The sequence below is a fragment of the Perognathus longimembris genome, chromosome 11 (assembly GCF_023159225.1).
Source record: "Perognathus longimembris pacificus isolate PPM17 chromosome 11, ASM2315922v1, whole genome shotgun sequence".
Classification (NCBI taxonomy): domain Eukaryota; kingdom Metazoa; phylum Chordata; class Mammalia; order Rodentia; family Heteromyidae; genus Perognathus; species Perognathus longimembris.
In genome coordinates, this window is record NC_063171.1 from 36,543,265 (window position 1) to 36,560,274 (window position 17,010).

The 17,010-nt window shown below is 45.0% G+C and overlaps 1 protein-coding gene and 1 pseudogene across 2 annotated transcripts in view; one reads left to right on the forward strand and one right to left on the reverse strand.

Moving 5' to 3' along the window:
- Window positions 1–499: 499 nt before the first annotated feature.
- Window positions 500–1,428, forward strand: LOC125359323 (annotated as a pseudogene).
- Window positions 1,429–8,810: 7,382 nt separating this feature from the next.
- Window positions 8,811–17,010, reverse strand: part of Vangl2 (VANGL planar cell polarity protein 2) — a 28,395-nt gene continuing 20,195 nt past the window's right edge. For both annotated transcript variants that reach the window (XM_048357353.1, XM_048357354.1), the window contains exons 5-8: window positions 16,466–16,602; window positions 15,825–15,960; window positions 13,325–13,556; window positions 8,811–12,490 (exon numbers count right to left, since the gene is read on the reverse strand). In XM_048357353.1, coding sequence (XP_048213310.1) covers window positions 12,230–12,490; window positions 13,325–13,556; window positions 15,825–15,960; window positions 16,466–16,602 — 766 coding nt within the window. In that variant the 3' untranslated portion in view covers window positions 8,811–12,229. The remainder of the gene's footprint in view (window positions 12,491–13,324; window positions 13,557–15,824; window positions 15,961–16,465; window positions 16,603–17,010) is intronic.

Genomic DNA, 17,010 nt, shown 5'->3' on the forward strand with positions numbered 1-17,010 from the left:
ATCCTACTATTTCCACTTTCTCAATAGATAGGAAGACAGGTATGTACCACCGCACCTAGTTTGCTGTTGAGGAGAGATCTTGTTAGCTTTTACCTGGGCTGATCTCAAAACACAGTCTTCCTCTCTTTGCCTTCTGAGTAGCTGGGACTACAAGTATACATCAGCATATTTGACCCTAGCATTCTTTTTTTTTTTTAAAGCTTTATTTTTTTTGAAATTTCTTTTAACCTACAAAGGATGATTCTGTAAACTTTTCACACATCATCTCAAATGTTTGATGAGATATGAGATACATAGATATACCCAGGAAACCACCATCATAATCAAGATGTTAAACTTGAATATACTTCTATTGACTAGGTTGTGGGTCCTGGGGTGTGAACTCTGGGAGTGAGCCCTCTCCCTGAGCTTCTTCTATCACTTGAGTCACAGCACCACTTCCAGCCTTTTTGAGTAGTTTATTGGAGATAAGAGTCCCACAGAGGTGACTGGAGCTGGAAGCCCGCGGGCCAGAGACGCTGCTGCTGCAGGATAGCGACCGGAGCATCTGAGGTGGTGAATAATAGCTCTTCAAGTCTACAATTAAAAATGGCCCCTAACAAGACTACATTGCAAAAAATGGGAAAGAAACAGAATGGAAAGAGTAAAAAAGTTGAAGAAGCAGAGCCTGAAGAATTTGTTGTAGAAAAAGTACTGGACCGACCTGTAGTGAATGGGAAGGTAGAATATTTCCTGAAGTGGAAGGGATTTACAGATGCTGATAATACTTGGGAACCTGAAGAAAATTTAGATTGTCCAGAATTAATTGAAGCATTTCTTTTTTTTTTTTTTTTTTTTTTTTTTTTGGCCAGTCCTGGGCCTTGGACTCAGGGCCTGAGCACTGTCCCTGACTTCTTCTTGCTCAAGGCTAGCACTCTGCCACACAGCGCCCCTTCTGGCCATTTTCTGTATATGTGGTACTGGGGAATCGAACCTAGGGCCTCATGTATACGAGGCAAGCACTCTAGCCACTAGGCCATATCCCCAGCCCTGAAGCATTTCTTAATTCTCAAAAAGCTGGTAAAGAAAAGGATGGTACAAAAAGCAAATCTTTATCGGACAGTGAATCTGATGATAGCAAATCAAAGAAGAAAAGAGATGCTGCTGACAAACCAAGGGGGTTTGCTAGGGGTCTGGATCCTGAATGAGTAATTGGTGCCACAGACAGCAGTGGAGAATTGATGTTTCTTATGAAATGGAAAGATTCAGATGAAGCTGACTTGGTGCTGGCAAAAGAGGCGAATATGAAGTGTCCTCAGATTGTGATTGCTTTCTATGAAGAGAGACTAAGTTGGCATTCTTGTCCAGAAGATGAAGCTCAATAATTGTTTGCATTGCTTTTTATATATATTTATACATATATATAAAATCCGAGTCTTGGTTTTTGAATTAATGGTGTGAAACAATAACTACATTCTAATGAAAATCAAGTATGACATGTTGGTTTGGAAAGTAGTATTGGGGGAGTTGAGGTTTTTCTTTTTTCCTCAATAGCACTGGTTACTTTGAACAAATATAATAAAGGCTTTCTGTAGTTGCTTTATCAGAAAAGAATGTTTAATACCATGGTATATTTCCTCTGCATTCAGAAACAGATTGTGGCTTTTTTTAATATTAGGCAATTTTTTGGGGTCATTACTTAATCAGAACAACTTGTCTTTAACTGCTACGTTGAAGGACCATCCTGAATTTTCTTTTTTGTGTTTGTGTGTGTGTAAACAAAATACTTACATACGTAGTTTTTTGTTTTGGAGATTTTGCTTGTTTAGAGGTGTTGGGCATCAGACCCACAGCCTTGCATATGTAGGTAAATGATGTATCACTTAGTTACATCCCTGGCCCTTGTTTTAGTTTTCTGTTGATTTTGAGACAGGGTCTCTAGGCAGCTCAGGTTCACCTTGAACTTCCTAGGTAGCCAGTCTAGCTAGCCTCGAACTTTAGGTCCTCCTGCCTCTGCCATAGATAAGCAAATGCAATAGCTTTGCAAAACTTCTTGAAAGGAAAAAATTTAAGCTAATAACAGCTTCCCTCACCCAGATGAGAAAAGACAAATCTTGATTTCCTTTCACTAAAGTTTTCTGTAGTGAGCATTCCTTTACAGAATATTGGGTCATGGGCTATCTAACACTCAGCTCATGGAAATGTAAAATCAGCTGGTTAGAGATGTGACTATTTAGGACCTACTGGCCTAAATGAATGGACAGAATTTTATAATTATTGACCTGCATGCTTTTTCTTTATCCCAACTCATTCCTTACATGTAGGCTCAATTGTTTTCAGTATTGGGTTACTGGTTCCACAAAAGCCAGAGAAACAACTTTGTAGTAATCAGAATGTTACCCAACTGTATATTGTTTACTTTATTGTAAATAATGGTGAACAGTGGTCAATAAATAGTTTTATATTCCTTTAAAAAAAAAAAAGAGTCCCACAGAGCTTCCTCCCCAGGCTGGCTTCAAACCATGATCCTCAGATCTCAGCCTCCTTAGTAGCTAGGATTACAAGCACGAGCCAACGGCTCCCAGCTTCTGTAGACTTTTTTTTTTTTTTTTTTTGCCAGTCCTGGGCCTTGGACTCAGGGCCTGAGCACTGTCCCTGGCTTCTTCCCGCTCAAGGCTAGCACTCTGCCACTTGAGCCACAGCACCACTTCTGGCCATTTTCTATATATATGGTGCTGGGGAATCGAACCCTGGGCTTCATGTATACGAGGCAAGCGCTCTTGCCACTAAGCCATATTCCCAGCCTTCTGTGGACTTTTTTATTTGTCCCTTTTTATATAAATTGTGCTTCGTGATAGGTTTCATCTATGTATTTGTCCTCCCACTACCCTCTCTTATCCCTCTTATTTCATCTTCAGGAGAATGGATGGAACTATAGATCATCATGTTAAGTAAAGTAAGCCAGACTTGGACAAATAACACTGTGTTTTCTCTCTTATACAGAATCTAGGTCTAAAAAAAAAAAAAGACATGAACATGAAGGGGAACTACTGAGAGGAGAACCAACAGGATGTGAGGGCGGGGAGAGGTAAGAATAGAGGAGATAAGTTGATCAAAGAATCCTGCATACACATGTAAAAAAAATATGAAAAGGACATTATGAAACCCATTTTATAAGAAAGTTTTTAAAAAGCAGGGAAGGCTATGGGAGGGAGGAAGTTCAAAGATGTTCAAACTAAGTCTGTATAGAATGTTAGAAAATACACAGGAAGTGGGAGGTGCCAGCTATGGAAACAGGGTGAGCTATAACAACAGTCCCCACCCTGCCCCTAGTGGCCCTGTGCAACTACCATTAACAAACAAACTGCTCCAAAGGCTGGAAGCACTGTCTAAAGTGAGAATAAGAGAAAGCTTAAAATCCCCAGCTGATTTTCTATTCAGTCTCAACCAGCTTAATTTAAAAACTAAAAGGCCAGGCATGCAAAAAGAAGGCAAGTTATCTAAAAATGTAAACATAGCATTTCAGGTGAGAATCTCAAGTGTGTCTTACAGTTGGCTGGTACTGCTGGCTGGATTAAAAGCCTTCCCAAGCTTCAAAGCAGAGAGGAGTCCTTTCAGAAAATTCCCCCTCAGATATTTGTTTCTAATCTCTGACCAGTTTTGTTGGTCTAAACCCTTTCTTGGCAAAAGATGGGAGGAGAGATCAAAAGAAAGGAGAGAGGAGGGTAAGAAAGGGGAGGAGAGAGGATGGGAAGGGAGGGGAAAAGGGAGGAGAGGAAAGGAGAGAAGGAATGGAAAGGTAGAGGGGAGATAAAGGAGAAGGGAAGGGGGAAGGAGAAGAGAGAAAAGCAGTTCACAGCTTGCTTCTGGGAGTTGGTAAGTAAAGATGGAATGAGGACTGGAAATATGGCTTACTGGTAGAGTGCTTGCCTAGATGCATGAAGCCCTGAGTTCGATTCCTCAGCACCACATAAAAAGGAAAAATAAAAGCCGGAAGAGGTAGAATGCTAGCTTTGAGCAAAGAGAAGCCAGGGACAGTGCTCAGGTCCAGAGCCAAAGCCTCAGGACTGGGGGGAAAAAAAGAAAAGATGAAATGAGACACTAAATTACCATGCACTATAAACTGTTCATCATGACTGGATGGTGTTTGAACCCTCAAGAATAAAATGGAGGGGCTGGGGATATGGCCTAGTGGCAAGAGAGCTTGCCTCGTATACATGAGGCCCTGGGTTCAGTGAAAATATTAAAGTACATTAGTGTATCCTTTCTGGTACATTCTAACATAGCAGAATATCTAAATTTCTTCTGTTCTAATTGGTCATATTGGCAAGCAAGTTCTGGCCAAAGGCAATCTATTGCAGTAAGCTGCTGTTCTACTTTCTGGGTCCTTAGTGATAAGCTCTTGCCAACTTCAGTGAAGTTTGCATCACAAAAATCGCTCCTTGAATCAGTTAAGAAGTCCACTAAGCTGTGCTGGGGATATGGCCTAGTGGCAAGAGTGCTTGCATCATATACATGAGGCCCTGGGTTCGATTCCCCAGCACCACGTATATAGAAAACGGCCAGAAGAGGCGCTGTGGCTCAAGTGGCAGAGTGCTAGCCTTGAGCAAAAAGAAGCCAGGGACAGTGCTCAGGCCCTGAGTTCAAGGCCCAGGACTAGCCAAAAAAAAAAAAAAAAAGAAGTCCACTAAGCCCTTCCCAAAACACCACATGAGGTCATCTGACATGATATCATTTGAGAGGCTTATAAAAATCACAATTTGATATCAGTGTGCAACTCTATACCATGAACATCAGTGACTTATTAAGCAATTTATTACATGTGTGAAGTTTAAATTGCATAACAATTTTGATCTCTTCCATCAAATATCTTAGGGGTGAGACATATTTGGAACCAATAAACTGTGAAGGTACACAAACTGTCTTTTAGGGCATGCTACTCAGAGCCTGGTCTGCAAGACAGTAGCAGCAGCAGCACATGATGCCATCGACGGAATCATGTTCTCCCCAAATCCCTGTTCGAGCCCAACCTAATTTAATGTTACCTGAAAGGTAATCACAGTCTCCATTATGATAGTGGGGCCCTTATGATACTAATGCCCCTGCAAGAAGAGATATCAAATCCTCTCACCCACCCCCAATCCCCTGTCCCAACCCCACTCATGTGAGGACACAGTAAGAATATAGCCATTACTATCCCAGAATATAGTCTTCTTCAGATCCCAACCATGCTGTCATTCTGGTTATGGAATGTTTTTGTTCCCAGAACTGTGAGAAATAAATTTCTGTTGTTCAGGTCACCCAGTATTTGTTCTGGTAGCTCAAACCAAGACATCCAACACTTACTGGAGGCAAAGAGGCTCAAGTTGTTGAATTAAATTCTGCATTTTTAGAAGATGTGTGTATTTTCCATAATTAAGACTCAAGAAGCTGTTTTGGGAGACAGACATGCTTCAAAAGCAAACAACAACCTGAACATTTCAATCCCTGAAAACCAATCCCTTAAGTGTCCAGTTCTTTACTATGCTCCAAATCCAAGGTACTGGTTTTCATCTCAGTCCCTGAAAATGCACTCCAGGGCCAGTTTTGTCTGCTTTCTTGTTCAACTGTAGTCCTCATTTGCTGCTGTCAGAGGTACTGTGCTGAATAAAAGTAAACCAGCCTAAAACAAGCAAATCTTCAACAGGTATCCTTCATGAGAGTAAAACAGATTCCAGTCTACCCCACCCTGAAATCAGACATTCAAATATCAGAGAACTAATATTAACAGGAACTTGAAAAGCACAAAAGCCACCACTAAGTTAAGCCACCTGTTTCCTGATATATTTCAATCTGCTCATGCAAATGTTTGGCTCTTGTGGTACCAGACCACTAGACCCTCCTTTTCCTCTTCAGTTATTTTTGTCAGATTTTCAGCCTCCACTGTGACAGTATAAGGGATCCAGGAGAAACAGAAGGCATCTCTCCCTCTCTCTTTTCCCCTCTCCCCTCTCCTAGAATCACAAGTACTATATATACTAGCATTCTAATTACTAGATCTATGTCTAGACCTCTTTTCCCTCTTCCCTCTCCCTCGCTCCTCTCCCTCTCATTCTTTCTCCCCTTCTCCACTCCTTCTCTTTCTCCTCTCTTCTCTTGGTCTCCCTTTCCCTCTCCTACTCCTTCTCCCTCTCCCTCTCTTTCCTGGAATCATAAGTACAATATATACTAACATTTTTATTACTAGGTCTATCTCTAGTCCTGTGGGTATTGTTGTCTGTGGTATTTTGTTTGCTTGGTTTTTAAATACTTTTTGTAAGATAGGTTCACAGGCAAATTGGGTGTAATGCACAGAGATTTTCTCTATACCTTCAGTCCCCTCATATACCTTTCCAAATAAAGAGTAGAACCTTCTCTCACTATCCTACTCTTACATATAGCACTTACTACAATGAACAACTAGGATGGTCTTTGTCCTGCCCTTTGTAAAAAGAGAAATGCCCTCTTCCCCCATTTTTGGCTTAAAGGAAATTGAGGTGGATAGGGAGGATATTCTCTAAGATCTTTCTATTATGGAAGTGGGATGGTCCTTTACAGTCTCTCCAGCAGCTTTCACCACTGCCTGTGCACAAATGCCGGTGTTTTTCCAAAGGCTAGCTTTCCCCTCCCCTCCTAGCCATTGGAAAAGCATTTTTACCACTTGATTAAACTATCAATATGCAATTGGATCCAGTTATATAGAAACCATTGGCTCCTCTCTACATATAGATGGATGGATGGATGGATGGATGGATGGATGGATGGATACAACAAATCACTAAGGATCACTAAGATCTTTATGTCAATTCACCCAGCCCCTGGGTCCCCTTGTTCTCTTGGGGCTAAATTTCAAAGTAAAAGGCTGGATAATCACGTATTAAAGGCAAGAAGAGTCTTGGGAATTACCCTGGAAATCCACTAAGCTGGCAATCCACTAAACTGAGACCCTGTTTTCAGTGATATGTGAAGTACTTCCACAGAAAATGTACCTTTCCAGCTAAAAGTACAAGTATACATTGTTACATGACAAATAGTTGACATGATCGCTTTTGTTTTCATGTAAACCCCTAAAGAAAACATGGTCCCATTGGCCATATTGAGCTCTGGCTTTAAGTCTATTAGTTCCTGGGCCAGCCTCAGGGGGAAGAGATCCATGATGTTACATACAGACACGACACCTCAAAGGTCCACAGAGGCTATCTCTGTGAGGACAGGTCCACATTCAGTATCCTTACCAGCCAACACACTTTAGTACCAGGTTAGGCACATCACTGGCACTGAATAAAGAATCACTATACCCAAAGTCACTTTTTTTGTGTGTGTATGCTGATACTAGAGCATGAATTCAGAGCCTAGATGTTGTTCCTTAGCTTTTTCCACTCAAGGCTGGTACTCTAATACCTGAACCACAGCTCCACTTCCAGCTTTGCCTTTGGGTGGTTAATTGGAGATAAGAGTCTCAGGATGGGGTTGGAGATTTAGCTCAGTGCATGAGCATTTGTCTGGCAAGTGCAAGGCCCTAAATTCAGTCCTCAGCTCTGGAGGGAGGTGGGGGGGTCAGGAGGGGGAGTCTCCTGCCTAGGCTGGCTTCAAACTGTAATCCTTAAATCTCCATCTCTTGAGTCATGAGGATTACAGGCATGAAACAGACAGACACAGCCCAAAGTCACTGATTATATAATGCAAAAATAATTTCAAAGGCATGCCATGGTAGAAATTTGGTCAACAGTAAGCCAAAAGTTGAGTCTGAAATGAACTGAAAACATTAAATGAAACTCTTCTTTCACAGGTTTAACTATGAAAAGGACGGAGCTGTGAGCACAGAGACACAGTGCCAAGGGAAGTGTTTTTGTTTATTTTCACATGAGAAAGACTTGAGTATAGGCAAAAAGAGAAAAGTATATGAGTCTGTGTATATGTCTTTATTGTATTGCTAGTTCATTTCATTATTAACCAATAATTTCTCTATTGAACACCAACTCTACGTGAGGAACTGGTATACATCCAGAAATACATAAAAGGGCTGGGGATATAGCCTAGTGGCAAGAGTGCCTGCCTCGGATACACGAGGCCCTAGGTTCGATTCCCCAGCACCACATATACAGAAAACGGCCAGAAGCGGCGCTGTGGCTCAAGTGGCAGAGTGCTAGCCTTGAGCGGGAAGAAGCCAGGGACAGTGCTCAGGCCCTGAGTCCAAGGCCCAGGACTGGCCAAAAAAAAAAAAAAAAAAAAAAAACAGAAATACATAAAAGAACCTAATCTCAGAGATTGTGTTATCCCCTCTTAGACTCAAACCCCTCTCTGTCAAACCCCTCTCTGTCCAACCTTGGGATCACCCAGGGCTTATCTTCACAATGCTGGTAAACAAACACTGTGCAGCCTGGAACTAAATTGACTCTGCCTTCCAAGTGCTAGAATTACAGTGTACATCACCATACTTGGCCAAGGGCTCTGATTTCTTGATAGCCATTCTAGTGCTGTATCTTAAACTGAACAGCGACAACTAAACAAGACCTATACTTTTAGAAATAAGAGATAAACTGGGCACAGCCGTAGGTACTTGTAGTTCAAGCACTCTCAGGAGGCTGAGGCAAGAAGATCACTGGAACCCAGGAGTTGGAGGGTAGGCTGGCAACATAGCAAAACTCCTTCTATAAAAATAAATAAAGGATATATGTTGCAAGCTTTTACATGTGAAATATGAGGAGCTAGCACTACTGACTAGAATGATCAATGAACTACTCCCTGAAATCTCTTTGTTCCTTATCCTGCCAACCAGCTCAGAGAGTGGATGAGGCATCACAGTCTCTCTTTGGAGGAATCAGGCTTGAGAACAAGCAGCGTCCTTTTCCATTTTTCCTTGCCATCCACCACAACCCCACACCTGGGAAGCAATGGCGAGTTCACACTGCCCCCTGCTGTCCACTCAACTCTCTAGCAAAGAACAGGATCTACTGTGAAAAAAGAAAACCAACAGAATGCCCCCACAAAAGTCAAATGTCTTTATTTTATATATATAAAAAAAATTGTACAGTTTTAGTTCCTATGTTTAAGAAAAAAAATCCTTAAAATTGCCATAATGTTTAATCCACTGCAAACTGTAAAAACAAGCTTTTTATATATTAAAAAAAATTTACATTTTACAATTTTCTACATGCATGCACAGGGTCTCAGCTCTGTAAACCCCACCCCCCAATAAAAGTGAAAGAAAAAAAAAAAAGAAAACCATCTAGATCCAACAGTGGAAAAAAAATCTACATTTACAATCTCACTTGGAAGGGACTAAAAAAAGCCCCTTTCCTTTTACACACAGAACAAATCACGATCACACACCAGGACTGAATCCATCAGCAGATACTGCCCCGCAGAGAGGGCAGAGGGAAGAGAAATCAGACTGCCACGAAGGGGCAAATGAGCTCATCTGCATAAATCCTGTGTTTCAGATGAGAAGTCTCCAGGAATTCTGATGTCCCATTGCTGGTGTTGGATCAGGGTTTGCGGTGGGAATGCTGAGGTGGTCTGGGAAGTAGGAAATGAAGCACTGAAATGGAGGGGAACAGGAAGTGAGACTAGAGGGACATAAATAAGAATACACAGAAATCACAAACACTCAGAGAAAGGGATTGGCATGGACAGTGATAGAATGGCGAGGTAGGTGAAGAACTGAGGCACCGTGTCCTGGTGTGGAAGGAAGAAGGGCAAGTGTTCCAAGGGAATGAAAGGAAAGGCTGAGTAGATATACTGGGAACGAGTTAGGATGCTATGTAGTCATAGAAACAAGAGCACTGGAGAGGCTCAACAAAGCATCATGTGGTGGTGGTGGTGGTGGAGAGGGGGGAAGTAGGTAGTCACATCCCCAAAGCAGAAAAAATGAGAAAATCAAGCAAGTGGTGGGACAAGCCTAGTGGGGAAACTGCTTAGAAGAGCTGAGTCAGCTGCCCACCAGAGAGCAGTTCACAGCATGGAGACAACTTCCCTTACTGGAGAAGCAAAAGGACACGTACAGCCATATGTTTGACGATCCATCCAGACATCTTCTTAAAAAATAATAATAGTAACCAAAGGAGACAAAGATACCACAGTTCTGACACAAAGGACCAAAATGCTATCATTCTTAGTCACAGCCCTTAGTGCTTAGACAAGAGATTGGGGTGGGGGGTGGGGATTCTTTTTGCTTTAGGAAAAAGGAATGAAAAACTCACAGTGATTTAAAAACATGGCAGGTTCTTATAATACTCCCCAGACCCTAAGCGAGGGCAGCAACTAAGATTCCAAATACTTTTTTTGCCCACCCCAACCCATACCCCAAGCCACACCATATCCTCCCACTCTTACCCACAAAAGGCAATGCCCCCAATCACCATCCAGGCCCTGTTTTCCAGGATAGTGAGGTATTTATGTGACCCAAAAGGAATTCCTCTGAAACCTGATTTTTGAAGAAATGAGACCTTCCATGACCTCCTTTTCAGGATAGACCTCGTATGGGCCTATGCAGGGACTTCTAGCCCCAGCCCTAGATGAAGCTTGAGGCCCTACCTAAGTCAGCATCTTCTTATGAGAACAAGATAGGCACTGGCAGATGAGCCCCTCCTTAGTTAGGGGTGGGTAGAGAGGCCTTTTGGGAAAGAATAGTAAAAGAACCTAACCACTAGGCTCTATCAACCCCCAGAACTATCACTTCAGAGAAAAAGTCTCCCAGCTGAGACTAACAGGCATCTTATCTCAGGGTATGCTTTGTAGCACAAGGGACAGAACATTTTTCAAGGAAAATAAAGACATAGACAGCGGCAATAGGAGTTATTGAAAGAAGTGGCCCAGGGCATCCCAGCCATATGCATGGATCCTGACTGGATGTATATGGGGATTTCCTACTTCTACTCTCTGTGGTGAAAATGACATAATTCAAAGGGGACTGATTTCAAGGCTCACATTTACTCTGAAAATATTTATTAGAGGGCCAGTGAATTTTGCTCAAAATGAGATCTAAACTCGGGAGCATTCAGATTTGGTGCAAAAGCTATAGAAGCTAAAACAGAGTAAGGAGCTAAATACCCACAAAAGGCAGTAATCCTGGTCCCTCATCCCAACAGAGAGCCCAGAAAACCAGGCAGGGAGAGAAGAAGAGGGGACCCTTGAAGGCCAAGGTAAAGAGACCCCTGAGGCAAAGAACTGGATTTAAGGCAGGGGATGAGGAGGAGCTGCTGACCCCTCCCCCACACATAGATGAGGCAACAGATCTCCAGAGCTGGAAGTCAGCAGGACTGGGGTAACTGGTACAGGAAAAGAAAATGTCTAAGACTACAGGGCTGGTTGGAAGCTGCACACAGCTAGCTGTTTACAGGAGTCTATATGCCATCCTTCACTGGGAAGGGTGGGAATAAAGGTCAGGGCATGTTCAAACAGCAGGGATCAGTGACTAGGGTCTGTCAGAATCTCAGGGATCTATCCCGCCCCTCCACACAGGAGCTATTCAGGAAAGACACATTACCACAGCCCTGGTAAAGTGATCAGAGAGCTTCCACCTCAGTTTGCCTGTGATCACATGGGACCATACAAACCAGAAATGGTAGATGAGGCAGGTGGATATTTCCACATTAAGTTCTGGGTCTTTCTTTGCTCTAATATGTGGGGATGGGGAAAGGGGGTTTCTAACAGCTGGAGACAAATAGCACTGCAGGGAAACTCCTAACTCTGGAGTGATGAGGAGGGTGGGCAGCATAGCAGCTGCTAGTCTAGAGAAGTTTGGCACTGTGGCTCTCTGGAGTCAGATCTGGGCCCCCACCTCCATTCCCTCCACCCCCTCCATCCCCAAAGAAACCCTGTCAGGGACCACTGGAGAGAATTCTTAAAAGGACTTGGATTTGTGAGTAGGGGCTCAAGACAGGAAGGTACAATCGGGAGGGCCCTGTGCCCTTTCGGAAGGGACTGCCATCTGGGAAAAGTCTGGGAAAGGGAGAGGCACAGATACTGCAGGGTCTGGAGTGATAAAAGGTGGGGGGCAGAATGGCCCCTCCAGAATGAACCAGCAGAATGGCCTCTCCAGGTTCACATGGGGTAAAATAAGGAAGATGGGAGGGTGAAGGGTAAGTTAATTCAAGTAAAAAAAAAAAAACAAAAAAAAACACAAGAGCAAGAGGAAGAAGGGAGGCAGACATGTGGCTGGGCCTGAGAACTAAGCCCCCCCCACCCTGCAGGAGCCCCCAGAGTCTCCCACTCTTCTGTTGTTGCACAATCACACTGAGGTCTCTGACTGCAGCCTCATGACAAATTTGTGCGACTTGGGATCCACAAATTCCTCGGAGAGTTTGAAGAATGGCACCTTCTTGGTGCTGACCACCAGGCTGAAGTCTTGGCGTTTTAAGAGGAAAACGATGCCATCTTTAAGCCCATTGGTCACTGGCTCCTCGCTCACCAATGTCCACTGTTTGGCCAGCCAGCGTTCTTTGTGGTACTGGATGGTGGGTCCAGCTGCCAAGTACCGCTCCAGGAAGGCCTGAGGGAAGGAAAAGTACTGCCTAGGAATCTCTCGCATCCACCCACTGTCCTTCAACTCTGTGATGAAGGTCTAAAACTTCCAAAGACAACCAACCTATCTCCAGGCTCACTATATGCCTATGAACTGGTACGTGCTGAGTTCACCAGTTTCCGACCCTTGCTGCATAGAGGAGGAGGATGGCACCACAGAAGTGATGTGGAGCTCTTTCAAGTCAGGACTGGAACTCAGCTTCCCTGCCCCCCATCCTCTACTCTTCTGCTTATACCAGGCTATGACTTGGGCAAAACTTCCCTCATTCTTCCTTTCTTCCTTTCTACTCATATGGCTTGTATGATCAGGGCCTTGCAGATCTGCACTAGGAGAGAAGTGGGGGATGGAGAAGGAAGATTAACGTGCAACATCTCTAGTCATCTGTTCACCAAGGATGGCTCAGGGAAATCCATTCTGGAAAGCTGGCAATGAAATGAGGAGTGGGCAGGCAATGGCTAAACATAAGCAAAACCAAAGGCCATCTGGTGGATGTGAAGAGGCCAATGGGCTAAAGATGGCACCTTGGAAATGGAAATTCCAACATCCTCATGAAGATGAGAAACAGGGCTCAGTCATCTTTCAAATAGTTCAGGGCCATCCTGTGTCTCACTCATCTGTAACTTCACTTCATGCAAACAAGGTTGGCAGGGTTGGGATGAGAAAAGAGATTACAAGGAGGAGGCAGAGGTGAAAGATAGAGAGGGATGGAGAGTTCGGGAGATGTCAGAGACCAAGGGAAAGTGAAGGTAGAAGAAACCAGAAGCTGGGCAAGAGGAAGGGTGCTGGGAGCATGGAGCCTACCTTGGGCGTCATGTCATGTGTGATGCAGAATTCCAGGTGCTGCAGGATGCTCTCCATGGTGTGGTAAGGCTGCTGCTTGGTGGTCCGAAGGTATTTCTGCATGGCACGGGCCATGGATGCAAAGATGGCCTGGGCTGCCTCTCGGGGATCCATCACTTCCCGGGGGTTCTTCTGCTCCTCCTCCTGCAGCCGCTTAATGTGAGTGAAGGCCTCCTCTACCGCCACCACAAGCCTGGGGGACAGAAGGAGTCTGGACCAGATACCCATTTCTCACCCCAAAACTCTGACTCCAAACTGACCCCAAAACCCCATCAACTCTGACTGCTACAGTCCAAGGCAGCAAGAGACTTGCAAATTATACCAGTAACAAGACACAATTTCTCCATCATAAATGGGGGAAAAGCCAAGCACTGGTGGCTCACACCTGTAATCCTAGATACTCAAGAGGCTGAGATCTGAGGATCATGGCTCAAAGCCAGCCCAGGAAGAGTCTGTGAGACTCTTATCTCCAATTAACTCCCAGAAAACCGGAAGTGGAGCTATTGCTCAAAGAGGCAGAGCACTAGCCTTAAGAAAGAAGAAAAGAGAGAGAGAGAGAGAGAGAGAGAGAGAGAGAGAGAGAGAGAGAGAGAGAGAGAGAGCGCTCAGGGACAGTGTCCAAGCCCTGAGTGCAAGCTCCACAACTGATTTTATAAAGGGAGAAAAAAGTAGGAGGTGACCATAATTCCAATACTGGGTAGGGTGTTGGGATGTTCTATGAAGTAATATGTAGTGACAAGATGAACAGGGCTGGGAATATGGCCTAGTGGTAGAGTGCTTGCCTCGTATAAGTGAAACCCTGGGTTCGATTCCTCAGCACCACATATATAGAAAAAAGCCAGAAGTGGTGTTGTGGCTCAAATGGTAGAGTGCTAGCAAAAAGAAGCCAGGGACAGTGCTCAGGCCCTGAGTTCAAGCCCCAGGACAGGCAAAAAAAAAAAAAGAGATCAACAAAGTGTAATGGGCAGACAACATAATGTTAGAGGAGAAGGAATAAGAAACCAATTCACACTAAAAACACATAGACCCACAATCCAACACTAAATCTGTATGATACATACAGATTTTAAGAAAATCAATACTATAGTAGGTGAAGTAAAGGCAGGGACTATGGCAGAGGGTATATAGAACAAAAAAGAAACCTATGACAACAAATGGGATAATGTGAGTAATGTAATTCTCCACACTGAAAATCCAAAAGCAAAATCCACTTGGCCTAAAAACCTGAGGTGACAAGAGACCCTCAGCCCAGTATCCAGAAACCCTAAGACCTGGGAACTGCTTTAATGTGCTTAGAGGGTGGGACTTGGAGCTAACTATGTTTGAACTGTGTACATCAACAATTTCTGTTTACTCTCTTGTTCCTCTTAAGTTTCTTAGCCAAGTCCCTTGTCAAATGAGCTAAAGGAAAAGGTTTTCCACTATTTATAAACAAGGTAATGGGGTGAGAAAGAGTTCCATCCACAACCCCCAGCCCCCACCCTCTACACCTCCCACCCCCCAAACCCCGTCCCACCCTACTTGTCAAGAATGGCAGCGCATGGGGCTGGGGATATGGCCTAGTGGCAAGAGTGCCTGCCTCGGATACACGAGGCCCTAGGTTCGATTCCCCAGCACCACATATACAGAAAATGGCCAGAAGCGGCGCTGTGGCTCAAGTGGCAGAGTGCTAGCCTTGAGCGGCAAGAAGCCAGGGACAGTGCTCAGGCCCTGAGTCCAAGGCCCAGGACTGGCAAAAAAAAAAAAAAAAAAAAAAAAAAAAAGAATGGCAGTGCAGGGCTGGGGATATAGCCTAGTGGCAAAAGTGCCTGCCTCAGATACACGAGGCCCTAGGTTCGATTCCCCAGCACCACATATACAGAAAACGGCCAGAAGCGGCGCTGTGGCTCAAGTGGCAGAGTACTAGCCTTGAGCGGGAAGAAGCCAGGGACAGTGCTCAGGCCCTGAGTCCAAGGCCCAGGACTGGCCAAAAAAAAAAAAAAAAGAATGGCAGTGCAGCATATGTGATTTAAAGGGCAGATGTCCAAGGAGTAAGAGCCGTCACTGGTTTCCTTGCAACCAGGGCCATTTCTGAGACAACTAAACTCATAAAATGAGCCGACTGTCCCTCTGGAAACTGTCTGTGGAGTAGCAATGACAAGGAAGTAATTCTTCTCCTGGAAGAACAGTCCAGGCTCAAGTAAGAGTTGTCTTGATTTCAGCCTGGGAGTGCAGGCAGATGGCCCAACAAGCCTGAACCTGACCCATGGAATGGAGAGATAATAAATGTGTGTTGTTTTACAGCTGCTAAGTCTGTGGTAATCAGTCATGTCAGTACTGGGAAATGAACATGCATCCCGGTATCATCAGTGCTCATCTATTTCCAGCAGTCACAGGAGTATCTTGGGCTTCCTCTGCCTAGTTCATTCCACAGGCACCCCTCCCACCCCAAGCCCACATGTCCACTCCCTCAGGAACCTACCTGGCCCTCCGCTTGCGCACCCTGCGTTCATGCTCTGCCTCTTCATAGTAGTACTCATTGTGGCTGTTGTCTCGTCGCCGGGCTGCGGCTGCAATCACAGCCCGAGACTGGCCAGTGGAGTTATTGGTGCTGTTTTCTGCACAGGAGCAGGACAGAGGGGATAGTCACATCAGAAAGTGGCTTCTCTTTCTTCTCCAGGAGCTCTGGAGACAGAGCCTGACCTTTCCAGAGGTAGCTATGCCCACCGCCCAGCAATACCTCCCCATCCCAGCCCTCCTGGCCACCACTGGGAGAGGCCACAGGAAAGCAACCAGGAGTTGGAAGGGCAGGAGTCCTGCACATATTCCTCCTGATTCGGGAGGTTCTGCAGCTCACAGAGCCAAAGGGCAGAGACCAGGGATGATAAGACACAGAGGAGCCAGATCCAGGGATACACCATAGCAAAAAGGGACAGGAGGTAGGATCAGCAGCTAAGACCAGCCACCTGAAGCCAAAGGAAATGACAGAACAGAGGGGTCTGGGACATAGGCTGGAGAAAAGGAAAAGGCAAGGGAAAGGGAGTAAGAGCCAAAGAAAGAGAAAGTAGCTTGGAGTCCTGCGTGGGAAAAGGCCGAGAGGGGTGGAGGAGCAGGGCCGCTCACCCTCTCCGAGAGAATACACCTTGAAGCCAGACACTTTCTTGGCCAGGACGGACTTGGGCAGGTTGAGGAGGGCAGGGTTGTAGACAGGGAAGTCATGGTAATACTTCTCCAGGATCCATACTGCGACGCGCTGGATGCTGTGGGGGAAGACGGTAGGAGGGGGAGGGAGAAGGGACAGACAAGGGGTGCAGGGGAAGGGACACATCAGGGCAGGTTGGCAGGGCTGGAAAGGACACATGACGGGGTCAAGCTGCTTCCAGGAAGCCTGGCTCAAGCCTGAGGTCTACTTACCAGGCTCCCAACCTTTCCCAGGGCTGGGCCTGCTAGTCTTTCCCTGTCCTACAGAAGCCCGGGGGAGAAAGGATACTGGAGACCTGAGTCCCAGCTAAGGATCCCACCTCACTTTCTACTAACATTCTTCCAAGATTCTTGACAAGACCCAAGAGGTGCCATTTATGCTCTATACAGGGATGGGCAGAGCAGAAGGCAACCTGCTCAAAAGTAAGCTCTTCCTCTGGGGCTCCCTTCTCTGGCCAGCTCATCAG